The sequence below is a fragment of the Marmota marmota genome, unplaced genomic scaffold (genome assembly GCF_001458135.2).
Source record: "Marmota marmota marmota unplaced genomic scaffold, marMar, whole genome shotgun sequence".
NCBI lineage: Eukaryota > Metazoa > Chordata > Mammalia > Rodentia > Sciuridae > Marmota > Marmota marmota.
In genome coordinates, this window is record NW_025999874.1 from 142385 (window position 1) to 165173 (window position 22789).

At 34.6% G+C, this 22789-nt stretch overlaps 1 protein-coding gene across 2 annotated transcripts in view; it reads right to left on the reverse strand.

The window, feature by feature from the left end:
- Positions 1-22789, reverse strand: part of Nsf (N-ethylmaleimide sensitive factor, vesicle fusing ATPase) — a 148405-nt gene that overhangs the window by 46199 nt on the left and 79417 nt on the right. For both annotated transcript variants that reach the window (XM_015507206.2, XM_048786317.1), the window contains exons 10-13: positions 16365-16530; positions 15569-15643; positions 14900-15087; positions 4392-4487 (exon numbers count right to left, since the gene is read on the reverse strand). In XM_015507206.2, the coding sequence (XP_015362692.1) occupies positions 4392-4487; positions 14900-15087; positions 15569-15643; positions 16365-16530 (525 nt within the window). The remainder of the gene's footprint in view (positions 1-4391; positions 4488-14899; positions 15088-15568; positions 15644-16364; positions 16531-22789) is intronic.

Here is a 22789-nt window from a genome sequence, read left to right on the forward strand (position 1 = left end):
TATTAAAAAAAAAACAAAGAATAAAGCCATCTTATAATTTCTCATTTAATGTTTTTACCCAATCAAAACAACAGCAAAAAAGCTACTTTAGATGACTTAATGGAATAAAAACAATAGATTCTAGGCTCAGATTCTACCAGAACCCAAATCCTCATAATCCCTGAGCAAATGAGTACATTCCAACATGCTTGTATCTATAGAGTATATAGGTTGTGGTCATTCTGTCAAAAAAAAATAAAGAGAGAAAGTAATTGAGGTCTTAGAAATTAGAAACAGCTCAGCAGATAGAAATATTATCTTAACACTGATTATGTTAGGTGCTGTTGATTAAAATGGGAATATGAAATAGAAATTATGTGTCCACATCAACTTTGTGATAGGGGAGATAAGTAAAATGGCACCAAGGTAAGGATATATATGTAAATATAAGGTTTAGAATGAGATAGAAATGAGAAGCTGTGGCTGGGGATATAGCTCAGTGGTAGAGTGCTTGCCTAGCACAAACAAGGCTCTGGGTTTAATCTCTAGCATCACACACACACATACACACACACACACACACACACACACACAAAGGAAAAAATAAAAGACATGAGAAAGTATAGCGAAAAATTTAAAGGTTAGAAAAAGGAAATAACAGCAATAATTCCTTTTTTTAAAGTTCATCACATATTGAAGCTTAAATCACATCCCTCTTCATTTTCAACTCCTAATTACAAAGATTATAATTCCCATCAAAATAGCTGCCCAAAGTTGTCAATAACTTTAGTACAAATAATTGAATTGGATTTTCATGATTAACAGGAGAATAAATGTGTTGAAAAAAACAAGCCCATGTTCATGTATAGGTCATATATTTTGAGAATTTCAACATTTCCTGCCCCTCCCCCCAACAGTACTGGGGATAGAATCCAGAGCCTTGCACACTGAGCTGTATCTCTCACCCTTTTTAAGAAAAATTTTTTGGAGAAAGGGTCTTGCTAAGTTGCCCAGACTGGCCTTGAACTTTGGATCCTCCTGCCTCAACCTCATGAGTAGCTGGAATTACAGGTGTGCTCTACCATGCCTGGCGGAGAATTTCAACTTTTTAAAGATTATCATATCCCTGAAAAAGTCATTTTTGATTACCTGATGTATGTGTTAATTTTAACAGTTCTTATAACTTCCATCTCGCAGAAAGTCATTTTGTAATATTGTCTCAAAAACAGTGCCAGTTCTCCTGTTTCCATTACTTTACTACAAAATAATTTTTCAGATCACTCTCAGTACTGCCATTACCTACTCTGTACTTTCATTCCTGAGTACAGAGGAAAGTTCTCATTTTTTAGTCTGGATATGGAAATTCAGTGGTCTTGTAAAAAGTTATAAAGAAGAGCCTAATAAAGACCAGTTAAATGGCTTTTTGAGGATATATGTAGTAGGTTGGATAGCTTTTGTCTTTAATTGTTCGAAGTATATTTTCCAAGACTTTTAGAAGCTGCTTTAAAATGCCTAAATGTTGTGTAGCCTCTAATCCCAGAGGCTCAGGAGGCTGAGGCAGGAGGATCAAAACCAGTCTCAGTGAGAAGATGCTAAGCAACTCAGTGAGATCCTGTCTCTAAATAAAATACAAAATACGGCTGGGGATGCAGCTCAGTGTTCGAGTGACTCTGAGTTCAATCCCTGGTACCTCCCCGGCCCTCCCAAAAAATTAAAAAGTGATTGTCTGAGGCTACATAGTAGTTATATCTTCATTATGCAGTCTATCATTTCATTTTTTTCTTTTATCCTCCAGACCCTTGGAATAAATAAAAGTAAATGTTTTGGTCTTATTTCCTCATAGCCAATTTATTCATTATTAAACAAATCTTGCAATAGCTCAGTTGGCCAGGCTCTAACATTTTTGGTAACTATTACAAATGATAATGACAAAAGATTAAACCATTTCCATTGTTCATTAACTTCTGAAAATAATTGTTTTGTTTTAAAAGTCATAAAAAGTACACAGGGCTAAAACAAATTGACTTACCTTTAAAGAAGGTACTTATAACAAATAATTATTTTTAAAGACTATATAACAAATGGCCAATAAACATAAAAAGATGTTCAATATCACTAGTCATTAAGGAAATGCAAATCAAAACTATAATAAGACCTCACACATATCAACTGAAATGGATACTACTACCAAAAAAAGAAAAAAAAGGAAAAAAAGAAAATAATAAGTGTTAGCAAAGATATAGAGAAAATGGAAACTTTGTACATTATTAGTGGGAATGTAAAATGGTATAAATGGAAAACAGTATGGTGATACCCCCCCCCCAAAAAAAAAACCCAGAATTACCATATGATCTAGCAATTCTGCTTGTGGGCAAATATCCCAAAGGACCAAAAAGTGGGTCTTGAAGAGATATTTATATGTTCACAGCAGCATTATTCTTAATAGCTAAGATGTGCAAGCAGCCCAAGTGTCCACTGGTGAATGAATGGATAAGCAAAATGTGGTAAACACATACAATGGAATACTCCTCAGCCTTAAAAAAGAAAACTCTGATATATGTTGCAACATGGATGAACCTTGGGAATCTCAATCACCAAAAGACAAATACTGTATGCTTTCACCTATGTGAGGTACTGAGAGCAGTCAAAATTATGGAGACAGTAGAAAGATGTTTGCCAGGCTCTGGGAAGAGAGGGAAAAGGAAGTTATTGTTTAACAGATGTAGCGTTTCAGTTTCACATATGAAATAGTTCTGAGATGGATGGTAATGATGGCCGCACAACATTATGAATTTAATACTATCAAATTGATGACCTCAAAAAATAATTAAGACAGTAAATTTTATGTTATGTGTATTTAGCACAATCAAAAAAGTGATGGGCTGAAGTTGTGGCTCAGAGGAGGAGCGCTCTTCTAGCAAGTGTGGGGCACTGGGTTCAATCCTCAGCACCACATAAAGTAAAATAAAGACATTGTGTCCACCTATAACTAAAAAATAAATATTTTTTTTTAAAAGTGAGAAAAGAATACTATGGAAAGAACTGGTGCAGATCAAACAAAAATAAACAATACAACAGAAAGATAGGCAAAAGACATGAAAGGCATTTCACAGAAGACAGGCATGAAGTCAATAAGCATGAGAAATGCTTAACTTTGTAAGTAATGCGTGAAATGGAAAACAAGACCAAAATGAGCCCCCTTAGAATTTACGTTTAACTGGATGGCAAGACTCAAGTTTGAGAATACCAAGTGTTGGAGAGGATGTAGAGGAAGTGTCTTTCCTACATTATTGGAGACAGTGCTAATTGGTTCAACCTCTTGGAAAATGATTTGAAATTATATTTTAAAGTTGGAAATTCATATAACCAAAACCCCAGAAACTTTATTTATTGACAGGAAATGGATACATTGTGGTATTCAATACTACAGAATGCTATTTAGTAATGAAAATGAATGGTGTATAGTTATAGGAAATCATATGAATGATCTTGGTAACTGAAATATTTAATAAAATAGCAAGTCCCAGAAAGTAACAAACAAATAACACATTTTATTTTACATACACTATGTATATGGACAAATGACAAAAGTGTGTCATGAATTAAAAGAATAAGATTAATCTACTTCTGTGTAGATTTTCCATTTAAGAAAGAAAACAAATCTTTAAGAACTGGGCCTTTCTACAGTTTGTTTTTGTACTAACACACGGGCTCTAAACAATGGCTACTTGAAGTCGTTAGTGGTTGTTTTGTAGAAAAATGAGCTAATGACCTTATCCTATATTCTAAAGCTCCAACTCTGTTTTGAGTACATTTTCAGAAAACTCTATAGAGTACTTAGGATTGTTAAGAGTCTTAGAAGCTACAGTGGTCAGAGAACTAGAGGAATTGAAAAAAAAAAAAAGAAGAAACCCTTAGAGGAGGTGAGGAAAAGTAGAAAGGAAAGGAAGAGGGGGGAGGGTATAAGAGCTAATAACTCACATATGAAGGATGAACTGAATTCAGGTTTCTATATCTTGAGATTATATGAAAACCAATAAGAAAACTAATTCTAGTTCAATATAAAATAAGAACTAATAAAGTCTCAAAATTGAATGGGCTGCCATATAAGGTGGTAAGCTTCTTATCATGAAAATATTTAGATAATGGTTAATCATCCAGCCACCAAGAGACATTGTACAGATGTTTACTTTTTTTTATGGTGCTGGTGATGGAACTCAGAGTGTCCAGTGAACTGGGTCAGCAGCCTCAGATATTTCATATATTGGACACTTCTAGTACTAAGATTTTTTTCATTTTATAAAACTATACATGATATCATCTTCTGTAATACTGGGAAAATGGCACTTATTTTTCCTGAATTATCATCACTATTATTATGGCTTATATATAACTCAATTATCTATACTCACTGGTTTGATATCATTCTCCAAAGAAGCAAGGAAGTCTCCTCTTGTCACCTGCAGGCTCTCTGCTTTCTCCATGTCCACTTCCACTTTAGTACTTGCCTAAGTCAAAATGGGAAAAAAAATACAGGAACTTTCAAGATTTAGAAATATTTTCAGCCTAAGAAAATAATATCTGAAGATTAAAAAGCATATTTTTACAGATAAAAGCTCAAATTTTTGCAAATCATATGTATTTAACAGGATTAATATGCAGAATTTATAAGAAAAACTATTAAAATTCAACCACAAAAAAATCTAGAATTTAAATAGACATTTTTCCAAAGAAGATGTACAAATGATTGAAAACACATGAAAAGGTGTTCAACATTATTAACCATTTAGGGAAATACAAATGAAAACTACAATGACATTTCACCTGATATACATTAGGATGGTTACTAACAAAACAAACAAACAAACAAAACAGAAAATAATATGTGCTGGCAAGGATGTTGAGAAAATAAACTCTTGTGCACTACTGGGGGAACATGAAATGGTGCAGACATTGTAGAAAACAGTACAGTGGTTCCTCAAAAAATGAAAAATAGAATTAATGTATAATCTAGCAATTCCACTTCTGGGTGTCTACCCCAAAGGGTGGAAACGGGGTCTTGAAGAGATATTTGCCTACCCATGTTCATAGTAGCATTATTCATGATAGCTAAGATGTGGAAACAATCCAAGCATCCACTAATGAATGAATGGATAAGCAAAATGTGGTAACTACATACAATGGAATACTACTCAGTCTTAAAAAGGAAGGGGAGCTGGGGTTGTGGCTCAGTGGTACAGTGCTTGCTTAGCATATGTAAGGCACTGGGTTTGATTCTCAGCACCACACATAAATAAATAAAATAAAATAAAATAAAAGGTTCATTAAAATCTAAAAAATTTTTTTTAAAAAGGAGGGAATTCTGACACGTACTATAACACAAATGAATCTTGAGACTATTATGTTAAATGAAATATATCCATTACAAAAATACAAATATTCTCTGATTCTTCCTATGTAAGCTATTTAGAGTAGTCAAAATCAGTCAGTCAGATGTTAAAACAGTGGTTGTCAGGCTAGGGAGAGGGTAGAATTAAGAGTTAGTGTTTAATGGATATAGAATTTCAGTTTTACAAGATGAAGAGTTCTAGAGATGGACAGTGGTGACAGTTCCACAAATGAACTATACATTTAAACTTACACTCAACTGTACACTTAAAAGTGGTTAAGTTGGTAAGTTTTATGATACTCATGTTTTAATACAACCAAAAACTTAGAACAACAAATTTTTAAAAATCTCTTCAATTTATAAATATGTACATCCTTCGAACAATTCCACATCTAGGAATTTATTCCATAAATACATTCACAAATGTGTACAAAACTAAATGTACAAGGATATCTACTAGAGTGATTTGTAATAATAAAAGACTGGAAGCATACTGAATGTCCACCAACAGGGGTCAATGAAGAAAATGACAACATATCTATACCAAAGAACACTTTATAGTCCTTAAACAAAACAAAAACAACAGTAACAACAACAACAACAACAACAAAAAAAAAAACGAGGCATAGCTGGGTGTGGTGGTACATGCTTGTAGGCCCAGGTACTTGGGAGGCTAAGGTAGAAAGATCGCTTGGGCCCAGCAGTTTGAGGTCAGCATGGCCAACACAATGAGACTTCAAAGACATAGATGCCCAGCCCACCCACCTCAGGATTTTGGTTTAACAGGTCCCATGGGGGGTCTACACCTTTATACGTTTATGAAGTGCCATGGAATGATTCTGATACTGAACCAGGTTTAAGAATCATTTGTTTGGAGACCAAGGACTTGAAACTGATTTATAATCATAGTGTGTGCTTGAGAACCTAAGTGCCAGCTCCAAATATTCTGCTTACTGCACCTGGAGCTAACACTTAGACATCTGGAGAAGCATCAAGGTCTTTATCAGCACTTGGAGCTGCCTGGACCTGATGAGTGATTAAGATACCAACACATTTTTTAATGTGACTGGGCTCACTACCAATAGCACAAAGCAAGAGTCAGTCTAATTTTTAAATTGGTATCATGTTTTTTTTTTTTTTTAAAAGGCATCTTCAAAAAAAGCTGACTATAAAACAAAAGTATGTTAAGCAAATATCAACCTTCCATCAATATATAAAATATGAGTCATATTCCTTTAGGAACCGACTCCTGAGACAAATAAAACGACAGACATTAAAAAAGGGGGGAGCAGCCTTAAGGGATAAAAAGAACTATGTCAAGAAACTGGATCAAGATGGCAAAGAGAACACATGTATTTGTTTCTTTTTCTGCCCCAAATTTTAAGAAATGAGAAAGATTAAAAAGCATGGAAGATATATGCAGAAATCTTAACACTGACCTAACAGGAGTCTGAGCAGCAGAGAACAGAAAGACTAATAAAGAAGAAACAAAAGACAGAAGAGAAAAAAATTCCACAGCTACAGAAAGGCGTGTCTTTGTAGTTTAAAGGGTTCAATGAGTGCTGATCAGTGTAAGTGAAAAGCAACCACATCTGTCTAGACACACTGTTGTAAACTTTCTGAGCACCAAAGATGGAAAAGTCTAAGAACCTTTCTATGAGACAAAAATGGGTGGCCTGTAAAAAATTGGAATAAGATTGGGATGACACCTTTGCTGGCACTCCTAGAAACTAGCAGACAATGAACCTATGTCTCCAAAAATATGTCTGGATATCTGACCTGGAAATGACTCCCGTACGAACACAAGGAGGCACAAGAGAGCATTTTCATATCAGTATTGTTTTTAATAGACACAACCAGAAATATCCTAGATGTTAAACCATTCATTCATTCTTTCATTCATATTTACTGAGTGTCCTAGGAACTAGAGACAACACTAAATAAAATAGACAAGTCTCGCCCTCACAGATCTTATATTTAAAATCATGTGGTAATATTCTAGAATACTGTGCCTTTGTCCAAAATAATAAAGGGAACTTATATGTACCAACATGGTAGGTTATCCAAGACATACTAGCAAGTAAAAAATGTAAACTATAGTCAAATTCCATTAATGTTCATTTTTTTGAAAGCACATATGTATATGAATGTAAATACGAAGAAAGCAAATTACAAAGGTATATCCCAAATGTTGGCTACCTCTGAAGAGGAGAAGGAAGGGACGTTGGACATGGTCTTTCTCATTTTTCCCTATATACTTTGGCATCCTTGAATCTTCTAAAAATAGAGTGTATTCATTTATGACTTCTATGATAGTCTATTTCGTGTTAACTATAACTTAACACCTGAGGCAGGTTAACATTAAAAAAAAAAAAGAGGTTTATTTAGCTTACAGCTTTGGATGCTGAAAACCTAAACACCATGGTGCACACTCTGGCAAAGGCCCCATGGCAGATGAGAAGAGTGTGTGCAGGATAAAGAATTCATCTCTCTAAATGGGAAGCCAGAGGCAGACTGGGTAGAGGGGGGCTTAGACTTATGGGAATACTCTCTCTAGAACTAATCAGGGTCTGAGAAGAAAGAAATACTTCAACTCCTTGGGAGGGTAGGGCTCAATGTCCTAAGGACCTCCCACTAGGCTCCACCTCTTAAAGGTTTCATAGCCCCTCTCAATACTGTCACTGGGGCAACAAACTCACAACACCTGAACCTTTGGGGAGACAACATCACTGAAACTATATCAGGTTCCATATTTTTAAAAAGAAAGAAAGTGATAAGTAACATTTAAATAGATGAATATTCCACTTAAATAGAATAGTTGGCATTTAGATTATTAATAAGGATTTCATTGGTACATATTAGGCATTCAATAAGTATTAATCATATTTATTTAGCATTTCTAAGTTTAAAAATAGGGAAATGTATTATAGGAAATGGGCATCTCCATGAAAAAAGTATGTTAGCTCAGGCTAGGGATGTAGCTCAGTGGCAGAGTGCTAGGCCCTGCATTCAATACCCAATACCACCATCATCAAAAAAGAAAAAAAAAGAATTCTGATAACTCATAAAATATAAATCTCTACAGCCAACTTTGTGTGTGTGCGTGTGTGTGTGTGTGTGTGTGTGTGTACGTGCATGCACACATGTGCTGGGGACTAAACCCAGGGTCTTGCATGTGCTAAACACACACCCTTAACACTGAGTTACACCTCCAGCTCTAGAGTTCTTCATCAAGTATGTTCATATACATTATCTCATTTCATCAAATCACATTATCTCATTTGATATAAACCTGGAGGCTTTCATAAGTCAATAAGGGCAGACATAGGATTTCCTTCCTGAGCAGCTTTACACAAAAGCTTTAACTGATTAAAACTTTTGACACATCTAAAAGGATTCTACAAAATGCAAACTATCACATGAAGGTGAAGAAGCAAGCTCCGACAGAATCATATTAAAATCCCAGTGAAGCTACCAGCCTCTTTTAAATGGCCCCTCCTTGTGTAGTCTTAAATTTTTACTATGATATTTGATATTTTGATTTGCTCTTATAGTAAAACTGAATTCAAATGACAGAAACACACAGTAATGTGAAAGAAAAATCTTGTCCATCTTTCAGTGCTTGCAAAAAAAAAAAAAATCAAAATTCCAGGAATGAAGGTGGTTCAAAACATCTTTTGACTAATTATTATTATTACTGTGAATATTATTTGGTACTGGAGATTGAACCCAGGAGTGCATTACTATTGAGCAACATCCCCAGCCCTTTTTGTTTTTATTTTAAGACAGGGTCTTGCTGAGTTGCCCAGGCTGGTCTTGAACTTGCAATCCTCCTGTTTCAGTCTCCTGAGTTGCTGGGATTATAGGTGAGCATCACTGTGCAGAGCTTTTTTACTTATTATTAAGAAAGAATTCACTTCAATGAATTAAAAGTGAAATAAAACAGATACAGAAAAACAAATACCACGTTTTCATTTATATGTGGAAGCTAAAAAAAGTTATCTCATAGAAGTAAAGATTAGATATAGCAGTTATGGGAGGCCAGGAAGGGCAGGGAGGGAACAGAGAGAAGATGGTTAATGGCACAAGGGTGCAGTTAGAAGAAATAACCTCAAATGTTACAAATCATGGAAGGGAACTATGGTTGACAACAATAATTGCATATTTCAAAACAGCCAGTAGAGAGGATTTTGAATGTTTCAAATATGAAGAAATGATAAATGTTTGAGGTAACAGATACGCCAATCATTCTGATCATCACATACTATACACATGTATCAAAATATCATATCTTACCTCATAAATATGTACAATTATTATGTGTCAATTAAAAATTAAATTTTAAGTGGATTAAGATGGTGGGAAGAAGAGTTATTTTAGAACAAGCTGTTTTCAATCATACCAGAAATTTTAAAAGTTACCTAATTGTAAATAATAAATATTCCAATTGTAAATTATTTCTATTTGTTTATTAAGTAAAATTTTTAAGGATTTCTCTTTTTTAAAGAGTTTCTTTTTTTTAAATATGTTTATTTTTATTTATTTATATGTGGTGCTGAGGATCGAACCCTGGGCCACACATGTGCTAGGTGAATGCTCTACCGCTGAGCCACAACCCCAGCCCTTAAGGATTTCTCTTAATCAACTTTTACTATTTTATAAAAATAGCAAAGTCTTATTTTAAAAGTCAATAATTCTGAATTTTTACTCATTCAGAAAATCTTTTCTCATTTGCTTGAGTTAGTAAGATATTTTCTGCAGTTTATTTATAACACCTAATCAATATAGAAGAGGCAGCATCTTTCAACTTATACCTGCAGAAACTCATTAGCTTGTATTTCAACACTAGCAAATATCAAGTGGTCACCATTAAATTTCATAACCTTTTAAATCTGACCTTTCAAAGTTCTTATCATTCTTCTCTTAAATTAAGGGTAGAATAACCATAATCAATCAAAAAGTCTACATAAAAGAATTAATTTTATTGAAATTCAGTAAATATAATTCAGAGCTTTGATTTAATTATAAAGTGTTTGTGTCCTCAATTTATTCCTTACAGCATATTAGAGAAGAAATTTGGATTATGAATCTTTTCTACCTGAAGCAGAAATTCCTTTCAAGACAAAAACAACCAAATGTCACATGAATTTTAGTTGACCGAAAACATGGGTTCAAGTATAAATGACATGAACCTCAGTGTTTACGGCTGGATTTTCCACTTGTTTCAGAAAACCTGAAAAAATAGTTTAACAGCAAAGACTTGTTTACTTAGTTGGCTAAATCTTTCTTTAGGTCTAATCTTTTGAAAGGGAAGCAAAATATCACTTAAAGTGCATTTTTTAAAATTATTTTTTATTTTATTAAAGTGCATTTTTTTATACTATGAAGAAAGAATGTCATAATAGTTGAATGTTGTGGATGTTTTAAAGTTCTACCCAACTTTAAATCCTAAGCTTCAAATTAAAAACTTATTTATCAAACATTACAAATAAAGCTATGAACATCTACAGCAGTGGAAAAACTGAAACTATGTCTTTTGTTCTGCTGAGGAGTCATCCAGTTGGGAAAACAGTGTTTAGAGACTCTTTAACAATGCAGACTGTTAGAAATAGAAATAAAGAAACACATGTTAGTAGTATGCCTTTTGGGGGGTGAGATTAGTGATGTAATCTTTCTCTTTCCTAAGAGCCCACATAGTGCTGCGCATTAGCTATTTTATTGATATTGGGAAAAATTGAAACCTATTTGATACAAAAAGCATTGATCACAAATTAATATGTATCCATGAAGCTTTTAAGAATATTCAACCACATGAAAAAAGTGAGGGAAATAACAGTCAACTGTTCACACTACTGACTTGCAAATCTGAAGAATAACATATTCTATACAGTGTAACAAACATTTTAGCTCTATAATTAGAAAAATTATAAATGCAATATTGAATAAGTATTGAGTGAAAATAATGAGTAAAAATCAGAGGGCTGAGGTTGTAGCTCAGTGGTAGAACACTTGCCTAGCTGTGTGAGGTACTAGATTATATTTTCAGTACCACATTAAATAAATAAAATAATGGTCCACTGACAACAATACATACACACACACACACACACACACACACGAAACTCAGATATTGAAAAGGATGTATATGACATCCTCTAAAATCAGCCAATAATACAAAAAATGTATGTAACTAGCATTTATATAGTTTATAGTACTTCCCCTTGACAGGTCAGAAACAAACAGCAAAAGAACTGTGTAATATATGACCACACTTCTTGACTAAGAAATCTGTGACCTTCCTACCAATATTCTTGCCTCCAATATAGATAAACCCAACATGATTTGAAGAACACTTCTTTGTGAGACAATGGTTTAGAGTAACATTTTGGGAAAAGATTATTGTGGTAAAAATGACAAATGACTAAATAAGGGGAAAAAAATCTGTGGCCAATGCACATGAAAGTCCAATAACTAGCACATTAACTACGGTGGACTATACTAAGACACCCTCCTGTGGCCCAAGATGAAGGATCATTAAGGAGCAGTTTTCATATCACTTACATAATTTTTTTTAACTCACCACCACTTTTTACTAAGGCTTATCTACCGCCAGGAAGAAGAATGGATTTATTTCTGCAGGTATAAGCTGCATTAATGAACCTAATACTGTATTCCCACAATGATCAAACTTTTGGAAAAAATGAGCTAAAACAAAGTCACTTCTATTATTTACAGAAACTATGACTCATGTATAGAGTTTCAGACTACATGTTTAGTTTACGCATTGAAAAAATATTTTCTGAATATTATCATATGCTCAGTATTTAGATCTATATGGGATACTGCAGAAGATTCAGAGATGAATTAAAAAGTGGACTTGGGGCTAGAGTTGTGGCTCAGCAGTAGAGCGCTCACTTAGCACACGCGAGGCCCTGGGTTTGATCCTTAGCACCACATAAAAATAAATAAATAAAGATATTTAATTTAAAAAAAAAAAAGAAATGGACTTAACATCTAAAGGGGTCAGCAAACTTTTTTTCTATAAAAAAACAGATAGTAAATATTTTAGGCTTTGTAGGCCATGCAGTCTCTGTTGCAAACACTTAACTCTGCCATTATAGCATAAGAGCAACCATGGACATGAATAAGTGTGTGTAGTTGTGTTTCAAAAAAAGTTTAATCATAAACTCTGGTGGCTGACCAGATTGGGCCCACAGACCACGGTTTGCTGACTTCTGGTCTAGAATCATTGACAGGATGTACCCCAGTAGTTTCAACAGACTTGACCTCTCTCTTCAGGCTTTTATTATTTCCTGCCTGTTATAAAAGTTCCCTTCTCTTGTCTTATGTCATTGACTCTACTCCCCTAAATACTCCACTTGACACAGCTGCCAGACTGATACGGTTTTAACAATATTTCACTGCTACTCTTAAAACTCTTCAATGGCTTAGCACTACTGGCAGAAAAATAAAGTCCATATTTTTAGTAGAGTATATAAAAGACTCTTTGTGCTCCATCCCTTGCTTTAGTCATCTGACTTATACAACAATGTTTCTCTCCTAGTACCCCTTCCCTGACTTCTGTGCTGAAGCAGTACCAAATTATTCAACACATCATGCTGTTTTATGTCCCTGATCCTTGGCATATGATTTTCCTTCTACCCACTAAGAGACGTTCATATCCACATAGATAATTGCTCTGTGGTTTCTCTCACCCTATGTTGACCACACCTGATACTTTTTAACTTCCTTACCTTGCATATACTTTCAATGACTGGATAGGGAGGATCAGACTGGGAGGTACTCAATGGCAGGCAATTTACTTCTCTGCAATTATAGCATTAACTCCTAGCACAGTGCACAGTATACTGTAGACACTGAATAAATCTATTTGGACCAAAGTCAACTGGAGGCATTCTAATAATACATTACTATTTCAGGAAGAAAGAGAGCACATCATTCTTGAAAGGGAGAATCAGAAAAAGTTGGAGGACAGGGTAGCATATGAGACAGGTAAATATAGAGGGTAAAGATCCTCAAATAAGGGGAAAAAAAAAGAGCAGAGAAGTTGAAAAATAAATTAATGTCTGATAACTAGTAACCATCAAGTATTTTGGTTGGCTGAAGTATATGGAGAATAATCAGGAAAACATCTGGAAGGGCTAATTATAGGCAGACCTAGAGAACTTTAAAGACCAGGCTAAGAAATATTTATTTTGCTCTGAAAATAACAGAGTCATGAAGGGTAGAATGATCATGATCTGAGATGGGAAAGTTAGTCAAAGAGAAGATGGGTGGTGGCAGTTGTTGAGAGCCATAGCCGAGTCGGGATGGTGCAGTGAAAACTGAAGGATACTGAATAATACCTGCAAATGACATGATATGGGACACAGAAGTAGCAGCAATTAAAGATAATCCTGAATTTTTAAGTCTGAGAATAAACAGTGAAATAGAAGCAGGAAGAAAAGTAGTAAAAAATGGTATTTGGTTTTGGAAAATTAAATATGAGACATGAGAAAACATGGGTGGGAGCATTTAAAATGAATCTGAAAGAAGGAAATAGATATGTTCAAGAAATGAGATATAAATCTGGGAGTCATCTGTCTATAGTTGATAACTAAAAACTGAAAAAAGGAGCTAGGATCAAGAACACTTTATTTATCAAACCTATCAAAAGAAAAGCATAGAGGTATGTATTTCTGCCATAGTGTCTACAACATTATTGTAATAATTTGCAAACATGTTTGCTTCCCTGACTTTGAACCCTTTGAGAGAAGAGGTCATGATTTATTATCTTGCATCTCCAGCCTATTATTTCAAAATTGCAAGTATTTGGCATATTTGCTAAATGTAGCAATCTCTATAGTTCTAATATCCAACTTATGATATATTAAGGTACAAATGAATATGGTGCAAAGATTTTTTTATTTTTTATTTTATTTTTTTGGTACTGGGGATTGAATCCAGGGGCTCTTAACCACTGAGCCACATTCCCTGCACTGCCCCACCACCTTTTATTAAATTAGAGACAGGGTCTCAATGAGTTGCTTAGTGCCTTGCTAACTTGCTGAGGCTGGCTTTGAACTTGAGATCCTCCTGCTCAGCCTCCCGAGCCACGGAATTATAGGCATGTGACACTGCACCCAGTCCAGTGCAAAGATTTCTAAAAACTTCAAAATCTTTAATTCAAGGGCTAGGAGTGTGGCTTAGTGGCAGAATGCTTTCCTAGTGCACATGAGGCCCTGGGTTTAATCCCCAATAACACATACACAAAAAAATAAGTAAATGAAACCTTTGCTGTATGCATCTGTGTAAGATGAAGGCAAAATAAGGTAGTGGTTACTACTGGTAGCATTGTCTTTCTTTCTGGTATTCTAAAGATTGAGCAGTGGACACTTAATTCTTACTTCTTTATCATCTCTTTTCTCTATCAGAAGTCAGTCTACCTGCCTTGGCATGCTTGATAGGAAAAAGAATGTGAGCATGGTACTAAGAGAACTGCAAACACCTAGTTGAGTTGGTTTTCCTGACCTTTATGTGTCTGTTCATAGCAGTGGATTGTGCTGCTCGCACCAGACCCTCCAATTCAGCACCACTGAAATTCTTGGTCTCCACAGCTAATTCTTTAATGTCTACATCAGCAGAGAGTAACTGATGTCCTCTCATTCTTGCTGTGTGGATGTGAAGGATCTGTAGTCGACCTTTCTCATCTGGCAAGCCTGAAAAAAATGAAAGAGACATACATTTGCTTACTCTCAAGAGCCCATAAGACATAATTATATGGGCTGGGGATGTGGCTCAAGCGGTAGCACGCTCGCCTGGCATGCGTGCAGCCCGGGTTTGATCCTCAGCACCACATACAAACAAAGATGTTGTGTCCGCCAATAACTAAAAAATAAATATTAAAATTCTCTCTCTCTCTCTCTCTCTCTGAAAAAAAAAAAGAAAGAAATTGTCTTTAAAAAAAAAAGACAATTATAATCCTAATGCTTTTCTTCTAGGTACTCAAGCATGCAAACACCTTCTTCTCGTGATATAGAATTTTTTTTCTCTTCTATAGAAATAAAATTTTCTAACAAAATTTAAATTAGGTGATATTGCTCCTCTTAATGAACTCTGAATGCTATAAGCATTTACATGTGCACACAGAACACATGTGTGCATGCACACAGCACAGCCATCAGTGACAGATCTACTTACCTATCTCCATTTTAACTTCCAGTCTTCCAGGTCGAAGGAGTGCCTCATCTATCAGATCTGGTCTATTGGTCATTCCTGAAAGCAGATGTGAAAACAAAGTGACAAACAAATGATCAGAGTTTGAAAATAATATAAAATGTCCCTTCAGTATATGTAATAGTAATTTCTCTAACAAGCTAAGAAGACATTTTATAAAAGTCAAATAGTAAACCAACTTATTCTCAAATAAAAACCAACATTCAGTCTTGATCTATTCTAATGAAAATATCAGGAGATTTTGCTTTAGTATTTCACCACTTTACAAGCAAACAGAATACAAAAGTAATGAAAACTTTCAATAATTAAAAAGAAAATTTCAGGTTCAGAGAAGGTAAATGACCTGTTAAGGTGATGGGGGCAATGTGAACATAAACTCTCTGATTTCAAAGTCCTTCCCATTTTTTAGGCCAGTCCTAAACCTTCATAAAACAGCTCTGCACACCCCATCCAAAATCATCAGGAAGTAGCCCAGGACATAAAACAGTTAAAAAAAATAGTGACAATAGTGATGTAGAATCTGAGGGCCTTGGGGGCCTGCTGTAATGCAGGTTGAAAACCACTGCATCACACAGCACTGCCTTTTTCATTAAACCTACAATTCACTAAAACCCAACTTTTATTTATCCTATTAAAACTCAACATGCAAATAGTCTTCAACATCACTTGATTCTAAGTTGGAGACAATGACACAATTACAACCTACACAGATCTCATGTTTTTGGAAGACTAGAACTTTTCTAAATGAAAATATACATACCAATGACAAGGATATTGTTCAGCTGTTCTACCCCGTCAATTTTGGACAGCAACTGGTTGACGACAGTGTCATGAACTCCAGTGCTACCAGCCATGCTCCCTCTCTGCTTGCAGATGGCATCAATTTCATCAAAGATGATGATGTGCAAACCACTGTTAGCACCAAGCTATTAAGGGAAGAAATTATGTTAAAGGTCACAATTTAAATGTATTATTAAACAAATTAATCAAAAAAGCAAAACAAAGCTTTCAACAGTTTGATTTCACTCTAGTATGACTAATAAATGTAGCAAATATAATTTAATCACAGTTGATGCCCTCTCAAAGGTATTAGAACTCTATTTTCAGAATTCTACAAACTGAAAAGACATCCCTGAACCTCACATTTAACAGTCATAAAACAAAAATATACTGTTATATAGTATTTATATACATATATATAAAGTAAACAGTCCATCAAATAACTAAATGTGAATTTATATGTATGTCTTATCTTACTACTTGAAAGAAGAATTCTTACACCTCTCAGATGCATTTGTTAAGTCAGTGAGGAGCAACTTCCTCCCATTTTCCCTGGGTTTGGGTGAGAGGACTGTCCCAAAAGCAGTAAGTTTAATGTTTATTTTGCCATATTATATAGCTAACGATTAACTCCACCCAGGAGGTGGCTGGGAATTGGGCAAATGATGAAGAAACTGAACATGATTCAAATTTACTTACATCACATGAAAACAGATTATTTTTCTCTAAGAGTAAAGTAGGAACAGAGAAATGGTTTATAAGAACATGGTAAAGGGGTCCTATTTCTTCTGCATAGTGATTTCTGCTTTGGTACTATAAACAGCCATCATTAAAAGACATTAATTTATGTTTATCAATTTCTGACCTTTAATAGATACAAATACTTTTTTGGGGTGTGGTGCTGGGGATTGAACGCAGATCCTTGTGCATTCAAGGCAAGCACTCTACCAACTGAGCTGTATTCCTAGCATGAAAAAAATACTTTTGAATGTTAATTTATTAGACTAAATTAACACACACCTTCTAACAATTTATATTCAATTAAGCCACCTATTAGGGACCAAAGGAAGAAGAACATGCTAGAAATGTTTTCTTTTTCTTAAAAATTTTAATTGACACGTAATAACTGCACATGTTTATGGGGTACAGTGTGATACTGCAATATATACATATTGCACTCTAATGTAGAGTGATCATACCAGGGTAACTGGCAAATCTAACACTTCAAACACTTATCATTTCTTTGTGTTGGAAATATTCAAAATCCTCTCTACCAGCTATTTTGAAATATACAGCTAATTCTTGTCAGCCATAGTTCTTTTTCTTTCTTTTTTATTTTTAACACAAAAAAGAACCTTAGGAGCTGGGCACAGTGGCACATACCTGTAATCCAGCCACTCTGGGAGGCTGAGACAGAGAATTGCAAGTTTGAGGTTGGTCTTACCAACTTAGTGAGATCCTGTCTCAAAATAAAATAAAAAGGGGTGGGGATACAGCTCAATGGTACAGTGGTAGAGCACCCCTGGGTTCAATATCCCAACCCCCCCCCACATATTGGGGATTAAAATAAAGCAAAACAGAAAAAAATAAACATAACCTAAATATAACAGTACATGAATAATATAAATTAAACGATGAGCATAGTGAGATTGAGGATTATGAGGCTAAAATTGTTTTATTATAAAAGTAATAAGTGTATTAACTGAGAAAAAGTTGTAAAATACAAATAAAGTTTAAAAATAACTACATTGGATCACCTAAAGATAACTGCTATTAACATTCTACAGATTTAATTCTACATTTTAAATTTAATTTAAAAATTGAAAATTCACTGTACCTTGTATTCTCTTGAATGTTAACTATTCTTTAAGAACAATTCCAAATAGCTATTTTTATTTCTAATTGCAAAATATATGACTATAGAAAATTTAGAAAAATATTAAAAAAATCGAGATCACAATCACCTCAAAGTCAATCAGCCAGGATGCTGCTATATAATATTTTATATTCTGCTCTATTAAGTCCAGTCTTTATCTTAAATCCTTTTCCATAACTACCCAATGATTTTTAATAGCTTTATACTAGTTCATTATGACTATTTCCACGGTTTAACTCCCGTACTCTGCATTAATTCCTTATTATATATATATAATGATTCACAATATATATATGATTATTTTCTAAAGGCAATTGTTAGGTCAAAGGTTTGTTGAGTATTTTAAGGAACCTGAGAAGGGTGTCAAACACTTTTCCAGAAAGGTTTTCTCAATTTATAATCCCACCACGGACTATGACAGTGCCTGTTTTGGCAGAGATTCACAAATAATGAATATTAGAAACATTTAAAAAGTAATTCTCCAGCTGGTGTTGTGGCTCAGTGGTAGAGTACTTGTCTTGCATGTGTGAGGAACTGGGTTTGATCCTCAGCATCAAATAAAAATAAATAAGTAAAATAAATATATTGTGTCAATCTATAACTAAAAATATTTTTTTTAAAGTAATTCTCAATCTGACAGATAAACAGTGGCATCCTTTTGTGAGTTTTTTTTTTTTAATTTTTATTTTTCAGTGCTAGGGATTGATCTTTCTATAAACCTTTAAATCACATTTATCTAAATACAGGCTGAAGAGGCTAGAAGTTTTGCATCCCCCACCACCACCAAGCCAGGGCCTCACACCTGCTGGGCAAGTGCTCTACCACTCAGCTATACCCAGCCCTGTAAATTACATTTTTCATCATTGTGAGTTCTCTTATTTGATGTCTTCTGTACATTTTTCTACTAGAATTTAAAGTTTTTATTATTGCTTTATAAAAAGTGTTTTATGAAGGAAATTATTATATTTGTTGCAAATATTTTATCCCAGTTTGCCATTTGACTTAATAAGTGAAGGTTTGTTTGTTTGGTACCAGGGATTTAACCTAGGAGCACTTAACCTCTGAGCCATAACCCCAGCCCTTTTTTATATTTTATTNCCCCAGCCCTTTTTTGTATTTTATTTAGAGACAGGGTCTTGCTGAGCTGCTAAGTACCTCACTAAGTTTCTGAGGTCAGCTTTGAACTCGTGATTCTCCTGCTTCAGCCTCCCGAGTTGCTGGGATTTCAGGCATGCACCACTGCACCCGGCCATTACATACAATTCTTTATCTGGGATATTTTATTTTTGAGCCACATCTCCAGCTTACCCCAAGTGAGGTAAGAATTCAAATAATTCTTCAAATAGTTAACTAACTGACCCAATACTACTGACTAAGTAACCTTTTCTTTCTCCACTGGTTGAGATGCCATCTTTACCAGGCTTTGGATTTTATGCATTCTAGATATTACCAGTTCATCTGTTCTGTCCTGGGATTCACAGATGTTAATATCTCTGTAACTATAGTAGTAGGTTAGGCAGGTTTTTCAAGACTTTTTCAAGACTATCTTGGCTCTTTCCAACCATATTACTCTATCAGATAAAAAACAGCCTCCACCAATTATAAACAAGAGAGTAAGAAAAAAAAAGAGGAATTCAAGCTTTGATTAGAATTAGACTAAATCCTGAAAATAGTTTAGGAAACACTAATATTATATTCTTATTTGGGTGGTGGGTCTATTAATCTATATACATGTTAAAATTCATAAAACCATACACCAGAAGAGAAAAAAACCAATTTTACTGTATTACAATAATACCAAAACAGGTAAATATCTTATTGTAACATTCATATTTGGAGTACTGTTCATTTTTTAATGCACTTCTATGTGAGATGATAGTCATACAATAATAAACATTTCCAAAATTTAACTAGGTTTTATTATTTTTTCCCTGAACATTACTTATAAATTGTTCACCTTTCATAAATATTTTAAAAATTAAGTTCAAATCTGAAAAAAAATACAACTTAGTTTCTCAATATCATTATATTTATAGTGTAGATGTCTAGTGATAAATGAGAGCTTGCTTCCTTAAAAATTCAACACCAAAAATATTCATCTTTCCATCTGTAGAAAAGATTGGGAATGAAAAATCAGAACTATAAGCTTAGACTTGCCAAAGAAATTCTATGTAGAAGGGTATTAACTCTTGCCATCTTTAGTGTAAAAGAAGGATGTTCTTGTTTGTGACTGAAAATTGTGAGATTTTACTTAATTTTTTAAAAATATTTTTAGGTGCAGATGGACACAATACCTTTATTTTATTTATTTGTACGTGATGTTGAGGATTGAACCCAGTGCCTCACATGTGCTACTACTGAGCTACCAAACCCAGCCCTTCACTTGATTTTTAAAAGATATTTTTATTCATGTTTATCTGCTCAATATAGCAAGAAACAAAAAAGTGGTATAATGTATGAATTTTACTGTCAGTGTGCCTTGTGTTGCAGCTGGAATCACAACTTCCTTTTCAGTCCAACCCCCAAAATCACCTATGTGGACAGGGAAGCTAAAGACAATAAGAACACCGTGTGTGATTAAATGATCACAGGAGTAATCTGTCCTAAACATAATTCAGTACAATTCTGACCTTTTCAAAACCTTACTAATCTTTTGACCTGTCATCAGGTCCCTTCCCCAACCAGACTGCACAATAACATCAATTTTTACAGGTGTGTTACTTAAATAAAGGCAAATTCTTATTACAATAAATTAAAAATCAGGTAAGGAAGGATATCAAGATTAATGTTCACAGATTAATATAGCTGAATCATCAATAAAGCCTTTACCAAAGGATCTGAATTTCCACAATGCAATCTACTTTAGTTCATTGGCTTCTAGCTCTGTTTTTAACCATCTGCAGTCTTTCCCCATAGAAACAGAGCCGATGCTGTTGAGCCCCTGGCAACAGCCTTTGAAAGTGGCTGTTCTATATTTAACTAGTTTGACCTATATGCAAGTGTTCATCTTCATCAGCCTGGACTGTCCAGAATCACTGAGGGGATGCTTTTTATTATGTAACACATTTATCCTCTGTGGGATTACTTGGGTATAGCAAGCCTTTTCTGGACATAAAGATTTGAGAAAGATATCACTAAAAAGGCTGGCTCTGATTAAAATCTGTCTAGAAAGTCTTTGCCAATCTACTCGCCTCCCCCCCACCCCAGTTACGGGGATCAAACCCAAGGGAGCTTTACCACTGAGCTTCATCCCCAGCTCATCACCCTTTTTAAAAAATTTTGTGACAGGGTCTCACTAAGTTGTTGAGGCTGGCCTTAAGCTTGTGATCCTATGCTTCAGCCTCCCAAGTTGCTGGGATTACAGGCATGGGCCAGTGCATCTAGCTGTCAAACTGCCTGCAAGTTTAAAAACAACACCCAAGTTACCTATGTAGCCATGTGGAAACTATCATAACTAAGGTATTACAAAATTCTTCTTTACATGGCATTTTAACTTACCTGTGCCTATAATCATCAGGGTCCATTAGACTCATTTCAGGTTTTTTTCTTTTTTGAACAGTTCAAACTATTTATAAAGACTGATATTTTGTATCTTTTCCTTTTTACAAAACTTCCAAAGAATAAAAAGGAAAATATATTTTTAAAAATAGAATAATGCTCATTCTATCTTTCAATAACCATTGAATCTTCTTATAAATCTAAAATACATTATGCTGTTGCATCATTCCTAAAAATTATGTCACTGTCATTAATTATTTTCAACTATACTAAAATAAAAAGAAAATGGTGCACTCCTATAATCCCAGCAGCCCAGGAGGCTGAGGCAGGAGGATTGGAAGTTTGTAGCCAGCGTTAGACCCTTTCTCAAAAAAAAAAAAAAGTGCTGGGGATGTAACTTAGTGGTAAACCACAAAGTGCCTCTAGGTTCAATCCCCAGTATCTCCTCTCACCCATCAAAAAAAGGAAGAAGAAAGAAGGAGAAGGAGAAGAAGAAATAGTGATGAAATTATTTAGAAAAATCTTCTAAATAATAAGTGACAGTGAAATATGTCACTATGACATCACCCTTGGCCAGAATGTGGTAAAGAAAAATCAACAAAGAAGCATCTTGACTGCTCCTCAGTAGGAAATGGAATATCATACAAATATTAAAATAACTTATATGAGGCTGGGGATGTAGTTCGGCTAATACAGTGCTTGCCTTGCATGCACAAGGCCCTGGGTTCAATTCCCAGTGCCAGGGAGGGGAAAAAGACTTATATTTACCAATACAAATAGAACCCAGAAACATAATATCTCATATTTTAAAAAAATCTAGTTATTTCCTCTCAGCCCCTTAAAAATGATATTCAATGGGTGTCTTGTTTCCATTATTTCTGTTGAGGAGACAGCTGTTAGCCTCACACTGATTGGATGGGGCCTGTCATCAGGAGGGCAATCTGCTTTACTCAGCCTACCGATTCAAAAGTTAATTTAATCCAGAAACACCCACACAGACATACCCAGAATAAGGTTTGACCAAATACCTG